At 32.8% G+C, this 18,293-nt stretch overlaps 1 protein-coding gene across 10 annotated transcripts in view; it reads right to left on the bottom strand.

Moving 5' to 3' along the window:
- SPAG16 (sperm associated antigen 16) overlaps positions 1–18,293 on the bottom strand; it is a 916,366-nt gene that overhangs the window by 893,194 nt on the left and 4,879 nt on the right. For all 10 annotated transcript variants that reach the window (XM_049106785.1, XM_049106782.1, XM_035710943.2 and 7 more), the window contains exons 2-5: positions 13,451–13,497; positions 12,218–12,313; positions 9,284–9,402; positions 3,392–3,529 (exon numbers count right to left, since the gene is read on the bottom strand). In XM_049106785.1, the coding sequence (XP_048962742.1) occupies positions 3,392–3,529; positions 9,284–9,402; positions 12,218–12,313; positions 13,451–13,497 (400 nt within the window). The remainder of the gene's footprint in view (positions 1–3,391; positions 3,530–9,283; positions 9,403–12,217; positions 12,314–13,450; positions 13,498–18,293) is intronic.

Genomic DNA, 18,293 nt, shown 5'->3' with positions numbered 1-18,293 from the left:
TACCAAAAATGAATTTTCAAGTGTTTATCTATTAAGTTCTTAATTTTTAAATTGAGTATTAAAAAATTAAAAATAAGTAAAAAGTATTAAAATATATATATAATAAAAAATAAAATAAATAAAATGACAAATGATCTGCATTTTATTATAAAAGTAAAGTTAAATTGTCCTTTTTCAAGAAAGATTATCAAACTACTACTTATATTATTTCTCTCTAGTATCTAGTATACACTTTTACCTTCAATGCAATTATAAACACTTTTTAATAGTACATTTCTTCCCTTAAATACATCTATATAGGAGGAAATTTTCCAAACATTCATTTCTAAAACTTTTCTTTTTTTTTTTTTTTAATTTTTATTTATTTATGATAGTCACAGAGAGAGAGAGAGAGAGGCAGAGACATAGGCAGAGGGAGAAGCAGGCTCCATGCACCGGGAGCCCGACGTGGGATTCGATCCCGGGTCTCCAGGATCACGCCCTGGGCCAAAGGCAGGCGCTAAACCGCTGCGCCACCCAGGGATCCCTAAAACTTTTCTTTATTAAGGTATAATTTACCTATAATGTTGTACCAGTTTCAGGTGCACAATATGATTCAATATTCATATACAGTGCAAAACGATCACAATAAGTATAGTTAACATCCATCATCATACATACATATATATCATACATGAAACCATATTTTAGATAAGATAATCTACATTTGTAGCAAGATAAGGAAAACCTCTGTTCTAAAATAGGCATTGCTTGCAACAGAGAAAAAGGTCATTTTTTAATATAGCAATTCAAATGAAATTTAGAGTGAAATATTTCCCCTCTGATGTCTTCCTTTATGCTTCATCATTGCTGAATTTCAAAAATATTAATGATGTGATGATTAAAAAAATATCCAAGGATGACAGCCTTTAGAGATATTGATAATAATAGCTGACATTTTCAAAGCACTTTGTGATTTACACAGCTCTTTAATATAGATTGTCTCATTTAATTATCACATCACTCCCTAGGAGTTAATAATATTATGTACAATTACTCCCAGTTTAACAATAAGAAAACTGAGTTAATAAGTAGCAGAATATTGGAAGCTAGGTATTTGAACCTTAAGTTCAATACTCTTTCCATGCCAACTCTCTTCTCTAGATAAATACTAAGCTTATAGCTATCTGATTTCTCTGATTCTTCTAGATCCATCATTAAATGCTACCAGTATAATGAGGACAATATATAACAGATCTGTAAGCTTCCTTTTACATACTAAAGATTATTATTAGAAAAGTATTTAAAATCTACACTTATCTTGCCTTGAGAAATAGTCTTAATCCTGAAAAGGAAAACTTTATGGTAGGTTCTATGAAAGAAATCTCGTGTTTATTACTAATCTCTATTAGAAAATTATCTTCAAAAGTTGAATTGAAAAACTGTGTGATAAAATATCACAATGTGGGGCAAACTTACAGCATGACAGAAGTAGTTTTGGTAATTTTTTACAAAGCTTCAGTCTCCATTTTCTGAAATGCATCCAAAAGAATTAGGCTCCAGAGACATGCTTCACCAAAAGGTGCCATGAGAGCACAATGTACTTAATATTCATTTAATGATATAAATATTAGGCATCTACTAAGGGTCAAGCATCTTTCATTCAAATTTTCCATGTCAAGTAGATTATTTATTTTCCTTTTCTAATTTGTTAAAGTTTAATTATTCAAATAAAATAGATTTAGGAGATAATAATCATAACTCTTTAAACTAAAACTGTATTTTAATAAATATAGTAAATTTTATATACATTTAGTAAACTGATAATTTTTAGTAAACACAAACAAGAATCAGATCTCATTTGAGTGATATGTTTTAGTTATGGGCTAATAATTACATAGGTAATAGTTTATATGTTTTGACTACAATTTCTAAATATAGTATTCAATAAACCAGTAATCAATAATGATTATTTAATGTCCCAAGGCAAAACTCATTGCAGGAAAAGTCTCTATCTATTCAAAAGAAAATTAGCAAACTCAAGCAATAGTTCAAAGAAGATCAGGAACTGAAAGAGTATGCCAGGCAGCACTCTGAAAAATTTGCTGTGTCAAATTCCCAGTGTATCCATTAGGTGTCTATAGAATATCACAGTGAACATCAGGGCCAATAGTGCAAACCACTTCTGAGAAATGAACTGAGAATAGAGAGAATGCTGGTTCTAGTAACTTATCATTCCATGGATTATCATATACTTCTAAGACATAAAATGTCATATAGTATACCCACAGATAATATGAAACCTGTATAACTTGAAAAAACATTTCTATAAGTGTAAGTAATAAGTGAATAAATGATCATAAAATTATCTTTTATTTACTACCACATTAAAAAAAAAAGATTTTATTTATTTATTCATGAGAGACACAGACTGAGAGATAGTTAGAGACATAGGCAGAGGGAGAAGCAGGATCCTCGCAGGGAGCCTGATGCGGGACTCGATCCCAGATCCTGGGAACACCACCTGAGCCGAAGGCAGGTGCCCAACCGCTGAGCTACCCAGGTGTCCCTACCACCACCTTTTAAAAGTAGGAGCTTATTTTATAACTTTCCTTCACTTTGCAATGCGTAGTCTTGTTTTTTTACAAAGATCTTAAAAATATTATGTTTCTGTATGGTAGTTCTGCTTATCTAATTTTTTGTTGTAATAGGATTCTTTAACAGAGAAAACCACTCTTTAAGTATTTTTAACAAAAAATAATGAGCAAAGGCATCAATGTTCTCTACTCCATATCTAAGCATTGATTTTCCATCTAACATTGTCTTGATGACTAGACTCCTCCTTAGTCAACACATTCACATATTTGTCTTTGCCAGAATAACAGTGTTTAATTTTGTTCACGAAAAGTTATGTCTTTCATTAATTTCAGAAAGAAAGGTTTGGCTTCTGTTAAATTTCTTTTCTATACATAAATTCATGCTAGAAGGTGACAAATCTTCCTTTGGAGGATTTTCAAATACCAAAATTCCTCTAATTAGGAATACACTAGCTCCTTCCTTCCTTTCTGTTTCCCATAATTTTATTATTTTGGAATTTAACATCCTCCTGGGGTAAAATCACTACAAACCATGAAAATATTATCAAAACTGTAAGAAAGTGAGTGTTACATAACAAATGAACCATCTCCTATACAATTTCCTGCATTCTACTCTTCCTGGTGGGTTGCAGTTGTGAGAGTTTGGATCATCTGTTCAATTAAGTTGCCTTTCACATTCTTTCCAACTAGAATTTAAATATAATTCAATTCAGAATTAAAGCTCTGGTACATTAACCACAGTTAGCTTCATTCAACTCTTTACTTCTATTTAGTCCAAAAGAAAAAAAAAAAAAGTCATTTAAAAATTAACATACTCAGCTGCCTGTTTGTAGCATTTCAAGTCTTTCTTCAAATTTTTGTTCTCATTTTCTAAAAGCATATTCTGTGTGTAGACATCTGGAACATTCCCAAGATCTCTAAGACCAGTTACTCCTTTCTGTATTAATTCATACCTAGGATAAAATCAAATAAAAGGCTTTATGTTGTTTCTGTCTACTAAATTGGCTTTATTTATGTACAATTCAAAAAGTTAAGTCCTAGGGGATATTTACAGAAATGAGTTGTGGTACTACTTTTGTAAATTAGAATGTCAACATTCATTATACATATTTAAAATAAAAAAATAATTAATTGCTAAGGTACTAACATCATCATGGTACATAAACTATAACTGAACATCTTGTATGTTCCAGGCACTAATCTAGACACTGGTGAAAACAAAATAGTCCAAGTCCCCATCCATTCTAGTGTGGATGGTGATATGTTTTATGAAGTAAAAGGAAACAGGATAAGAGCGATAGAGATTGAAGTAGAGAGTGATGGGGGCATTTGTGCTATTTTATATAGGTTGAACACAGAAAGTATGACTGGCTAAGTGCTATTTGAGCAGAAAACTGAAAGACATAAAGGAACTAAGTCATGGAGATATGAAGGAGAGAAGCTTTCTCAGTTGACAGAAAAATAAATGTAAAGACCCTGAAAAAAGGAGATGTTTGACATGTACAATTAAAAGCAAAAAGCCTGTATATCCGGAGTATCTGAAGCTAGAGGAAGGGGAAGACTAGTAAGAAATGGGTCAGGAAGATAGCAGGAAGCAGGAGAGAAGAAACAGGAATTTGATTTTACTTGAATCAGACTGGAGCCACTGGAAGGCTTTGAGAAACAAGTGATACTCATCTGATTTCTTTTAAAAGGATTAGTCTGCTGGGGAGGTGGGGCAGGGGGATGGACTAGATGGGTGATGGGTATTAAGGAAAGCACTATGATGAGCATTGGGTGTTGTATGTAAGTGATAAATCACTGAATTCTACTCCAGAAACCAACATTACACTATATGTTAACTACCTAAAATTTTTTAAAAAAGAAACTTCTGTTCTTAAAAAAAATAATAATAATCTGGCATCTGCTTGAATAAACTGACTCTAGAGGAGCAAGAGTAGAATCAGAAAGACCAGTTAGGAGATTGTTGCAAAAGAGAGAGAATGGTGGCATGAACAAAGTTTGTAGCAATACAGATTATGAGAAATAGGTCCCTTTTGGGCATGCTGTTAAAGATGGAGACAACTTATTGGTGGAGCCAATAAAGATTTTCCTACAGATCATCTGCCAGGTGTTGGTTTTTAAAAGAGTTAAGGAATGACTCCAAGGTTTCTTGTGGAACAACAGCCAGCCATTTACAAAGATGGGGGAATGAGTGCAGTAGGAATTGGGTGGTTGGAGAAATTAAGGAATTGCTCAATGCAATATGTATAGCAGGCAATCAAGTGAGGATGAATTCTAGGTATACATGTCCAGAGTTCAGGGGAAAAGTCAGGACTTGAATTCAAATTTGGGAATCATCAGTAAACAGATACTACTTAAAGTCACAAGACTGGACAAAGCCATCTAGGAAGTGAATGTAAAGAGAGAAATGTAGTTTCTAGACTATTTCAAGATTGGGAAGAGAAGGAAATACTACTAAATAGAGACTAAGAATCAGAGGGGGTCATGAAGTACTAAGTGAATATGAGAGCATTGCAGCTCAGGAACCAAGTGAATAAAGTATTCCAAAAAGGAAGACTTGAAAGACAGTGATAATGCTGCAAACAGGATGAACAGAAGTACTGAGGATCAGTCACTAAATTTGGCAATGTGCAGCACTGAAAAAACTTTAATGGAGTCATGGAGATGACAGAGCAACATGAGGAAGTGGCAATGTTCTCTTTCAAGGAGACATGCTATTAAGTGGAGCCTAGGAAGTCAAGATGAACTTAAAAGAAGATGTGGAGTTCAGCGTGTTTTTTTTTTTGTCTTCTGCCGTTTTTAAAATATAATAAAAATTGAATATCTGTATGCTTATAGGAATGACCCAGCAGAAAGGGAAAAAGCTTAGAGAGCAGAAAAGAGAGGGGACAATTGCCAAAGCAATGTCCTGGAGCAGGTGAGAAGAGCTAGGCTCCAGGAGACAACTGGAGGGTTGGCCTTTGATGACAGTATGCAGGACTCAGCCTCTGTGACAAGTGAGTAGGAGGAGGCCTAAGAACAGACATGACAGGTTAGTAGAGAGGGAGGCAGGAGTCACAGAACTTCTGTTTTCTCAGTGAATTTAAAAGGAACATCAGAGAATCACTTACAGATTTGTAACTAATTATAATTTTATGTATACATTATATATAGCAATAAAGCTAAACAAAATATAAACATAGAAAAACTTTTCAGTTACAAAGTTATTAACAAAGAAATCCCTGCAGATGAGCTATAGATGAGCTAAACATGTTTAAAAATGTTTTAATCATCAGCATTTTCATATTATAAATCTTAATTTTATTAATATATTACATATTAATAGTCATATGGTTGTGTTATATATCTTATATTAAAATACAGCAAGATAAGCTCTGTGGAATATTCAAAAGGTTAAGATAATAGAATTAAGTAATACTTGCCACAATTTATAAAACAAACTAACCATTTAATTATAAATTCACTATTATATTCATATTTAGAATGTGATTTATACTTATCTGAGAAGAGAAGATGTAAGGATTGATTGAAGTATTAGGCCATAAAGTTTTTCTGACCATAAAATTGGTTTTCAGCAACTTGCTTTATTTAACACAGAAAAAAATCACTAAAGAAATTATTTTTTAATTGGAGTTTGATTTGCCAACATATAGTATAACAACCAGTGCTCATCCCATCAAGTGCCCCCCTCAGTGCCCGATTTTGATAAGAAAAAAAGTGATATGTAGTCCTTCTCTAAATTAAATGTTATGTAAATAAATTAGTATATGGTAAATACAAGTCAAGCATAATACAACATAACATATACTATGTCATGTATCTTAGGACGTTAAAAAATAATTTATCATGTAAAATCTCTATACTCTATGTAAAAATATAAAAGATGATTTTAAACTAAAACTATTCTAATACTGTTAGATCATTAGGAATCTTAATCTACAAACTCCAGAAATACACTAATACATTTCTCAATAAAATCAGCGTTCCCTACATAAGATATTTTTGGTTTTGTTTCAGGTGTGTGTGTGTGTGTGTGTGTGTGTGTTAAAGAAATATCCTGGCCTTTTTATTTCTTCCTCTTTATTCCCTCACACTTAGAATAAGACTGAAAAGTGTTCAGATGGGAAAAAAGATCGTTATTTAACTATTAGGAACAGGAAATAAAATTTACCAACAAGAAACCTGCCAATAAAATTACATAATGGTCTTCATATTTACCATAAGGTCCATAAACTACTTAGAATCACACAGAAATGGAGAATATACATGTATTTCAGGGAGAAAGTACAAAGGCTTTCGTAAGCTTTGTCTATATACCAGAAGAGTTTAAGGCCCATTGTCACAGATGACAAATAGAGCAACATAATTTCAGTAAGCATATCAATAGAGTCATAAGAGTAAGGCTTATTTTTCCTTCCTGATGGTGCCCGAGACATAGGATATAAAAGACAGGGAAACAGTCACCTAGATAATAACAAGTATTGAGTGAGAATTTTTCCTCCATGTTTTAGGGACAGTTAGGGAAAATAGTTTACCAACAAAGACAAAATTCTGTTAGCTACAGCTAACCCACAGTGCACACTTGTGATTCACAGAAAAAATTCCTATTACATTCACACATACACACACAATTTCTTTTTGTGAATTGTCACAAAATAGTTTAGAATTCACAAAAAAAAAAAAAAAAAAAAAAAAAGCTTTCTGGGCTATATGTAGTTAATCACTTAGTAGTCGACTACATGTAGTCCACTGTGACTAACTTTGCTATTATAGCATGAAAGTGGCCATAGACAATACCTAAAAGAAAGGTTATGGCTATGTGCCAACAAAATTTTATTTATAAAAAGAGGCAGGCCAAATTTGTTTGCTGACCTTAGATTTAAAAGGCTTACTGCAATTACTGTTTGAGGATTGAAAAACCACAAGCCAAATTTTACTGCCCAGGTTTTCTGGTTACTTTGAGGTTTTCTATTTTATAAACTAACAATGAGGAAAACTCATTTTGTAAAGTTCTATAAGACAAATGAATTCATAGTAATGAATACTATAAACGTTTTTCTCTATAATAAAAAATGATTAAAAAATATATTTAATATTCTAATAGCCCTACTATGCAGAGTAAGTAAAAGTTTCTGATCAAAGCAAAAAATTTGTCATTTGAAATAAAGAGTCAATACTGTGAAATCTTATTACAGTTTGTAACTTCATTATAAACTGACTGATGGCTAGGGATAAGGATACAATTATTTGAAACACAGTTTTACTAAACCCATGTAATAATGAGATATATGAATTTTACTTTAAGATTATTGTAATATACTAAATGGCATGCTTATATAGGGGTTCTACAAGTCCTAATACCACTGTAGTTTCCTGAAGTTTTATCTCAATTCAAATTGCTAAATCTAAAAGGACAATATGAACAACAAGCACTTGTTAAAAATACAGTTGGTTCCAGATTTCTCAAAGAGAATCATTTCACACTTTGGAATGAACAAACATGGAAGTACTACATGTCCTATACATATTCTTAGAAAAAAAAAAGGAACTGAGCCTTATTAATTTTTCATTTCATTAGTACTGTAAATTAATCATCTACCTACTTTTACAAAAATGTATTTTCTAATACATTTGTAATTATCTCTTAGGGACATTTTTATAAAAATCATTCATGCAATTTCTACTTAATAGGAACATTATTATTTTTCTACCATCAAACTTGCTCTTTTTCCTAAACTGTTTTAATGAAAAATGGTCCTTTTCATTCAATTTATTAACTTTAGATATGCACTTTAAAATAATAAAACTTATTTCTTCTATGTACATGGTCTTGGTAGATGAGAACCAAAAAAAGCAGCAAATAAAAATTACAACAAAGTTGTGGTAGTAGAAATTACAAATTGCTCCTTATATTTAAAATTAGGATTTAGTCTCAAAACACTACAAACATTTTTTATATCATAGTATCCCCTTCCATGATATGAAATGTCTTTTAAAATGGCTCAAACATATTTTTACATCCAATTATTCAATATTTCATTAAGAACGTTAGGACTCTGAAAACATGCCTGGTGACATTACTGCTGTAGCAGAGGAATAAAGACAGGATGCCTGCTGATTTCCATAACCAATAAGTTACTAAAATTTTCGATTATAAAAAAGATCTGTGTCTAGACATCGTTTGAAAATATAATTCTAAAAAAAAAAAAAAAAAAAAAAAAAAAAAAAAGAAAATATAATTCTGCTTATTTCTAAATGAAGAAATATTTATAGAAAAAGAATTAAACAATTGTGAGAGCAGAGAAAGGCCATTACACTAGAAGTAAAGCAAACGAAGTAGTACTCTTGGTAGGATGTCTAAATGCAGGAAATATTACCCTTAATAATTATGCAGAATGTATTAGAAAAGTATTTTATAAAAGAGCTTTGTATTATTATATAATCCCAGGAGATATTCCATTTTCTTGATTTTTGAAAATCACTCAAATTTGAATATTTAGAAAGGAGGTTTAATAAAAACTTCTCTTAAACTGACATCTTAATTATGTGAGAGAAAGTGTGTTGTGGTTCCACTGGTGGGGATGAGAAAGGCTTCCATCCATTTCATCCATTTTGCATAAGCTGAACAACTTCAAATCCTTTAAGACAGTTATAAGTGTACATGTTAGCATTTTAGAGAACTATTTATCTACATAATTGTTTACCATTCAGACTGAAAGCAATCAAGAGTTCTGGTCATTCCCATTTTGATTAGGAAATTGCAGAGAAAGTCTTCTATTACTTCAGGTACTTGTTGTTTTGAAGGAAGGACTGTTTTCTGCTCCTGAAATTTAAATGTGTCATTATTTATTTTGAAAATATAAAATCATCACTAAGCTTTGATTATTGGTACAAATGTTTATTTTTTCATATATTTTTGTTGAATGTTATGTTCCAGGAACGATTTTAATCACTAGAGATAAAACAGTAATGAATTTATACCTATGTAAGACTCAGTCTTCACATCTAATAGTCAAGTAGATGGAGACAGAAAACGAATAACTAAATTAAAAATACATAATATGGCAGATGGCACTAAGGGTCTGGGAGAAAAAAGAGCAGAAGACTGAAGGGAGGGAGAGCCAGATGCAGGGCAGATATGTATGTGGAGCTGGGCTATTATATATGTAGAGTGATGAAGGAAGATTTCACTGATAAAGTGGAATCTGAGCATAAACCTAGAGAAAGACAATCATGTTTAAGTTATAGCAACAGCAAATAACCTGAGGCAAGAGCATGACTGGATTATCTAAAGAACAATAAGGAGGTCAGCTTGTCCTTTCAATAGCATATAACACATTTTTACAAAGGGGGAACATATGGGCCTTTTAATTCTTTCAATTATTATCATTATAAAAAGAAATATAATAAATTCTAGTGCCTTGATCTTTAGAAACACTATGATAGAGAAGAAGTTATATGCTACAAAGTAGTTTATCCTACCATTTCATAATGGAAGTCAGTCTATCAACTATATCAGGGGTCAGCTAACTATATAAATAAAGTTTATTAGAACACAGCCATGCCCACTTGTTTACATATTGTCTATGGCTGCTTTCATACTACATAAGAGAGGTAAGTTGCAACAGACATCTTATAGCCCTCAAAATCTAAAATACTTACTATATGACCCCAAAGAACAAGTTTGCAGACCCCTGAATCAGAAAAGCAAAGGTATTTCAGCAAGTGAGATATGAATTTAAGACAGTCATAAAACCACCATAAGTCAGTGTATAAAATAAGCCAAATAATAGGTAGATACTTAAAAATATCAACAGCATCATTGTCTCCAGAGTGCCTTAATTTTCTTCTTATTGGCAAGAACTTACCAATCTAACTGCTGATTGTTTAAACAGACAGATCTATTTTCATATATAGAAACTCAACAATAGCCTTTCCTTCCTCCTTCTCCTTAACATGGTAATGGTTACATACCAGGTAAATGTTACATACCTGTTAATAGTTACATAGAAATGCATGAGGAAAGAATGCCTGTTGCCCTAAAAGGTTTTTCTCAAAAGTGCTATACATAATGTAATGCTGATCTTAATTACTAGTAGCTGCTACAATATTCAAAACAATAATCCATTGAAGCAAATTTGGGAGAAATTTCCTGATAAATGACTGGGGGGGTTGTTTTTGTTTTTAAAGATTGATTGATTAATTGATTGATTGATGCATGAGAGACACGCAGAGAGAGGCAGAGATATAGAAAGGTGGAAAAGGAGGCTCCTCACAGGGAGCCTGAAGTGGGACTCAAATCCCCCGACCTGGGATTACACCCTGAGCCAAGGCAATTAACCACTGAGCTATCCAGGCTCCCATGACTAGGGTTTTAAAACAAAATTTCTAACACTCAAGTAGGATAATTTGGAATATCTTTCCTATGATCATTTTAAGAGATATTATATAATAATGTTGATTATGTGCAGGGCCCTATATCAAACATGTAAAACACCACGGTAGCAGAATACAACATCCCTACCTTCAAGTCTTTGCATTATGGTGGAAGAATATATACAATTACTGGATAAGGATATAATATGGCTAGAAGTAAACATTCATTACACAATAATAAATGCTACCGTTGCATTTCTGGTCAATAAATTTGAATATGATATTTAGAATGAGATAGATGATAGTTGAAGTAATTGGGAACACAGGAGGAAAAGGAGGACAGAGAGACTGTACCTATTTTAGTTTCTACAGATGTGTGCTAATATTTGCATGTACATACACATCTGGTAGATTGGTTCCAACACATCTGGTAGATTACTGCCTTCTCAAATAATATTTCTTTTCTATCTTTTCCTGAAAACATCTGATACACATACTTTGAAACACTCAAAGTAGAAATCCAACCACCTTTAACTGCCATGATTCTTACTCACACATGGAAATTAGCAGTCCTATCAACATCTTATATGTAACGTGCACACACACACACATACATGTTCCAAGTGATGTGACTGTTTTTAAACTCATATATAATATTCACTCAACATATATTTGTTGAACATCTCCCAAATGCCAGGCACCATGAAAGGTGTTAGGGATTAAATATGAATGAGATACTGGCCTTGTCTCAAGGAATTAAAGACTAGCTGAATAAAAACAACAAATCCCCTACCACATTCTTTAGTAAAATAGTTGATAAGAAAAAAAATGTTGTAACATATTAAGAACTCCCTGTGAGATGAATATTCCATAAAACAACAACAACAAAAAAAAACCACGATGTTTACAAAACCCATTTTAGTATCTGTGTCCAATACCAAATTCTGCACATTAATGTTAAAAATCCTTGGTTTAATATCCAATGAGATTAAACAGGCAGAGTTCTGAAGGAAGGTGTCATTTAGTGAAGTTATGAAAGAGTAACCATGATATAGAAAATGACAAAAAAAGAATAAAAATGACTACTTAAGTGTGATAATAAACACACAGAAGAGAAAAAGGTACAACAAGTGACAGGATGGTATTTACTAAGTAAAACTTAAGTTTAGCCAGTAAAACTTAAAGATTAAATGACTTTCAAGACTTCACATAAAAAATCTGTGTTCATATTACAAAAACTATAGGTTGTGTTCAATTCTCACCAAAATCTGAGTATCTGTAGCCTGTTCTTGGACCATCTGAATTGCTTTTGCCAGGTCTTCTTCACCTTCTGGAATGCTAAAATTGTCATCTGCTATCTAAATCAAAAAGAAAGAGGATAGGAAGAGCAAGCAGGCAACCTTACTTCATTTCAGAAATATTTTTTCCTCAGAAAACAATGGATCAAAAAATATATACCTTATATAAGACCCCGTGTTATTCTGAAGTTCTGTGACAAATGGATAACTAACAAGCAGGAAGCTTTCTGACTTCCTAGTAAACATCATTCAATGTCACCTCTGATAAACTCCAGATCAGCTTATGGGCATCTACTCTCATCTATAATGACAAATGTAGTCTAACAACTATGCTGAGAAAAAAAAAAGTAAGGCTACTTCTCTTTTGTAACTACTAGCAACTGCCAATCTCTAGTTTAAAAAATAAAAAAATAAAAAATAAAACTCACTGCCTAGATATTAAGCTCTTGGAAGAATGCAATTGATTCTAATTATGACACTAATAATGATGGTTCATACTTACCATGTGCTTCTTATTTTTTTTTTCCATGTGCTTCTTATGTGCTGATCAGTTCTATGCCTTTTATATGAACCCTTCAGTAATTTCATGTGGCACATATTCATATTATCTCTATTTTACTAGTAGTAATAAAAAGCTTATCTACTGTTTTTTCTTTTACTTGCCCAAGCCACAAACTGCCAGGCTTGCTTCCACAGTTGTACTTACAGCGTCTGTCATCTAGGAGCTACTACTGTATGGGCCATGTTTCTGATGTAATGAGAAGTCCCATCCAAACAGAGAATTAAAGGGAAGATTTGAGACAGGAACTACACTACACAGAATTATAGTTAAGCTGAAAGGAAGCCTGGGATCTGAGCTGCAGCCCATAGTGGGACTCTGGGAAACCCATCCAAGAGCAGAATGGATATTAGGGAATGCCTGCTGAACGAAATGACAGTCTGGAGTCAGTATCCACAAGGCAAAGGATAAGGAGCGAAATTTGAAGCCCAACTAACAGGAAAACCAAAAGAGCCAGATGCATTAACCAATCTAAACTTTCAAATAGAACTTTCATGCTTCACTCTTAAATAGTTGATACTAAGTTTGGAAAACTAGCATCTCTTAAGGAAAACAAAAAAATAAAACAAAATAGAATGAATGTTTCCTAAGAATGACTAGTGAATTTATAGATTAAATACCTAAAATGAAAAAATTACCTCTTCATATTCATAATCATCTTCAGATGCTTCAGTTATGGCGACCTCTGAAATCTTGTCAAGTGTCAATCTCAAAATATGTGGAAGAAAATGATTTAAAATTGATTTGACCTTAAAATTCAGTTTCAGATCCATATATCTTACCAGTTGGTAAATGTAATTTAAGCTCTTTTCAAAATTTCTCTTCCCCATACAACCTACAAACACAAGTATTTTCAAACAAAAATATTTTTCGTTATTTTAAATTATTGTTCTACATAACCCAAACTCATGAAAGACTATCTTCCCATATGTCTATTTACTATCTAATGATTTCCAATTCAACTCTAAGAAGGCTTAGGAAGAGATAATAAAATGATGGACAGGAAAACTATGGCAGTAAGTTTTTTAAATTTATCTCCAACTTACTTAATTTCTTAGAGCTCCTGAGTCAATCACAGTGCACTCTGACTTCTTTATTTAAAATATTATGAATTTTTAAAAAGCACACCAATAAATATAAGTAAAAAGCATTTAAATGTTTTCACAATAAAAGTTATTTAAATCACTGCTTTTTTATTATATAGTTCAATTTTAAAATTAAATTTTCTTCTCAGGAAAGGCAGACTAATTTTTAAGTAAATGTAAACTATACAGTAATCATAATTCAATAATTCACAAATTATCAAGAAATAAGCATTAAAATATAAATGGAAATGACTCTAATAAAAAATTCTAACAACACCATTTTAAGACTTTCAAAAATTACAAGTTATTGTAAGTACAAATGAAAACTTCAAAATAACATTTAATTTCCAAAGAAATCAAAACATACACCAGTAACATTATTTTGTTGGTTGGTAGGTTTACATTTTTTTCCTTACATACATACATGATTATGCCAAGTTCAAGATGCATGAAATTAAACACTTTAACATATAGTAGTGGTTGTGAAAATCAAAGATGAGATTAGCCTAGTTTTCATCCTGCTGCTGGTTATGAGAAATTGTCTTCCAAAACTTAGCTAAAAGTGTATATAATAAATTATACCATTTATAGTAAGAACTGATATCACTTACACAGTATTTAATAAAAGCCAGGCATTGTCCCTGGGGGCTTTACATGATGAATTAACTCACTTCATCTTCATCCTACCTACAAGCTATTATCATCTCCATTTCATAGATCAGGACTCACACCCACAAGGTCATTCAACTAGGACCTAAGACCGTTGGGAATCAGCCCCAGAGTTAAGTTTCACTATGCTATACTTAAACCTTTCATTATTCCATATTTGTTTCCTGTACTGTGCAAACACTTGAAGTGTTTGCCAAGTATCTTCCACACAGTTCTAAACCTCTAAAAGATAAGTAATGCAGTCTTGTTACTCAGCTCCATCATAAGCTGTAACTTTTCACTGTTTGCTTTATCCACTTGAGACACTTAAGCCATAAGACAGTTATGACCAATCCTTGGGAACTAGACACTGTCAAAAGACCACTATTTTATTGTCAAACAAGAGTATATCTCCCAAAAATACGGTGAAAAGTAATCTAGGCTTAAAAAAAAAAAAAAAACTAGTTAATTTAACTAAACTAATTAAAATAACCAACTAAATAACTAATTAAAAACTAGTGTTTTAACTAGTGTGGTATATTAAACTACAGCAAAAAAAAAAAAAAAAAAAAAATTGCATACCTGCATCTGATCCTCTAACTTTGAACTTACCCATACAGGGTACTAGTACTGAAGTACCCACCTACAGCTATGGAAGTTTCCAATAGTACTGGCTTCACTCTCCTTTAATCTCTTGCCAGCAGCCTTCTTATAGACCATAAGGCTTCCACTAATAGTCTGTTCAAGGTATTTAGCTTTCACTAACATCCTACTTAAAGAACTTCCAACATCTGTCCTATATTCATTTCTAGAACCACTCTAATACTTTAAAGTATCTCTTATGGTAGAACCCCATTTCAGGGTGCCTGGGTAGCTCAGCGGTTTAGCATCTACCTTTGGCCCAGGGCATAATCCTGGAGTCCCGCCTGGGATGGAGTCCCACCATCAGGCTCCCTGCATGGAGCCTGCTTCTCCCTCTGCCTATGTCTCTGCCTCTCTCTCTCAGAAAAAAATAAATAAAATCTTTTTAAAAAAAAAAAAAACATTATCAGGTGCCAAAATCTGTACTTTTTATCTTTTTATTATTGTTGCATAACCAACTCCCCAAAACTTAAGGTTTAACAATAAGTATCCATTATCTCACAGTATCCATGGTCAAGAATTCGGTGGCTTAGCTCGTGTATTTTCATTTGGGATCTCTCATGAGGCCTCAGTCAAGACTGAAGCCAAGCTTGCAGTCTTCTGAAGACTCAGCTGAGGCAATAGGATCCCTTTCAAAGATGGCTCTAACATTGTTGGCTGAAAGTTTTAATTCCTCCCCATGTGAGTCTCTCCATAAGTTTCTTAAGCATTCTCAAGACATAGTGGCTAGCTACCCCAGAATAAGCAAGAAAGCAAAGTGGAAGCCATAATAACTTTTATGGCCAAGCCTCAGAAGTCATACATCATCATTTCTTCACTATTCTATTGGTTACATAAGTCAATCCTATTCAATATATAAAGGAACTATATAGGAGCATGAGGACCAGGATATGGAGATCACTGGGCATCATTTTGAAAGCCAGCAACCATAATACCTTAAGAGTTTTCAAGAGTATTAAAAGTGTAAATCATTTAGAATGGTGCCTGGCTCATAGTAAATGCTATGTAAGTATTTGTTATTGTTCTCCTTTTCTAGAAAGAGATGAGTACCTGTGGAGAAGTCTCATAAGTCTTTCATGGTCCAGTTCCCCCATGCATTAAGATGAATGGATTATTAAAATACATTCTAAATTTTCCACTTTTCTAAATTTATATTTTTCCGACATATTTTCACTTCATTAGATAAAATTTCCTGAAGTTCAGCTACAGGAAATCAGTCTCTTTTTTTTATGGAAAAGAATGCCCTTTTCTGCATGACATTTACTAAAACTTTATTTTGTAAGAAATCACTTATCTTTAAGTCCCCAGAAAAGTAATACCACCCTTCCATCATCACTGCTCACACCATAATACATTCCACAAAGATGTAAATATTCCAAAATCATTTGGACAGACTTTAAAATTGTAAATAAGCCAACTGATAAGATTAATGTGAGGAAGAAACATGAAAGCATAGGATGTTAAACATGGCAATATGTAGAAGAAAAAAGTGATTTGTCCTCAAAGCTTTGGAAATATCAAACTTGCTATACTGCTACCTAGAAAAATACAGAAGGCAACAGCTTTCAAACCCTAATAATATACTGTTTCCCCCCAAATCAAAAAGAATAAATGAAAAAATACCATTTTATAAAGCTTAAAAAGTACTGTCATATGGAGCACTATCATATTTATTTCCACAACAATCCTGTGAAATTAAGTAACATAGTCTTTTCTAAATGAATGAAAGAAAGAAAGAAAGAAGAAAGAAAGAAAGAAAGAAAGAAAGAAAGAAAGAAAAAGAAAGAGAGAAAGAAAGAAAGAAACTGAATTAGGGAGATTAAGAATTGCCAAAAATCATACTCCTAGAAGTGACGGAGGCAAATTTCCTAAATAAAAAGATCAGGAATTTTCTACAATATTGTATTTCTGCAGTTTCTACACGTTTCTACAGTGACACAAAAAAACTGCAATTTTTACTAAATTCCTAGGCAATGAACCCTCACTTGTTTTCCAAACTCTCAAGTGTTATGTTACCAACAGCTAAATCAAATCATTTAAATAGCTCAATTTGAAGGCCCTAAAGGAGGGAGAAGTATAAGAGAGCAATGGGGCAACAGACCCAAACATAAAATCAGCCAAGGGCAAGACATTAATAAGACAAAAGGTCAGGAAGAGGACAAACATTCAATATAGGAGCCACTATTTTCCTTGATTGGTATTTTCAATATCCACAAAAATGATTTGTACAGAAAAATCTTCCCAGGAGCAACTGAATTGAAATGTGATGTTGCAGTGTTACTGAAGAAATATATGTACTTTGGCATGCATCTGTCTATATAGCTTAGCTGGATAACACCACATGGACAAATGCACAAACAAATCCCCAAATGACTGTGTGGCAGCTTACAAATACGCATAAATACAAAATATAAAAATAATATGGAAATTAAAAGAGAAAGAGAAATAAGACAAAGGTAAAGCTGCAGTACATGCCATAAAGTTTCACGAACTTTGTCAAACCTAAGTCACATGACCCAAAGCTTCCCAGCAGTCAGTGTAAAGAGGGGAATGTAATCAGATACCAATTCAGTATCCATCCAATGAAAAAAGATGAGTTTCTCCGCAGATATACAGCAGAACTGGTTCTGAAGCCTGAGAGAAATTACACTCTTCAGTTCTCATAAAGAGAACACTGCAGACTGTACAGATGTTGATTCCCTTGGCCTTTGGGACAGCCAGAAAGACTAAATGATGCAAGATCTGATGCAATCAGAAAAAAGGTGTAAAAAAGGTTGGAAAGCATTGCTTCAGAAACAATGTTGCCAGGACAGGAATAAACAATTGACCAAGAATTGCCTGAATGATAAAAAACCCTCTACTCTCGTTCTATTTTTCCTGGACAACTTTCTCATGTGTAATCTCATCTCTTAGGTGATCTATTCTCCAGGAAATGTCCATACAACTAAGCTGGTCATAGTTCTCAGAAAAAGTGATTTTTTTTCCATTGCAGAATAAGCCAGAATTCTGTCTTAAAATCAGTTTGTTAATGCCAACCTGATTCTGAGCCCTTACAGAACTCCCTTCGTATTATATGCCTAGTATTCCTTCAAAGAACATTGTTGAA

Source organism: Canis lupus, chromosome 37 (assembly GCF_003254725.2).
Source record: "Canis lupus dingo isolate Sandy chromosome 37, ASM325472v2, whole genome shotgun sequence".
Taxonomy (NCBI): domain Eukaryota; kingdom Metazoa; phylum Chordata; class Mammalia; order Carnivora; family Canidae; genus Canis; species Canis lupus.
This window is presented reverse-complemented; position numbering and strand designations above follow the sequence as displayed.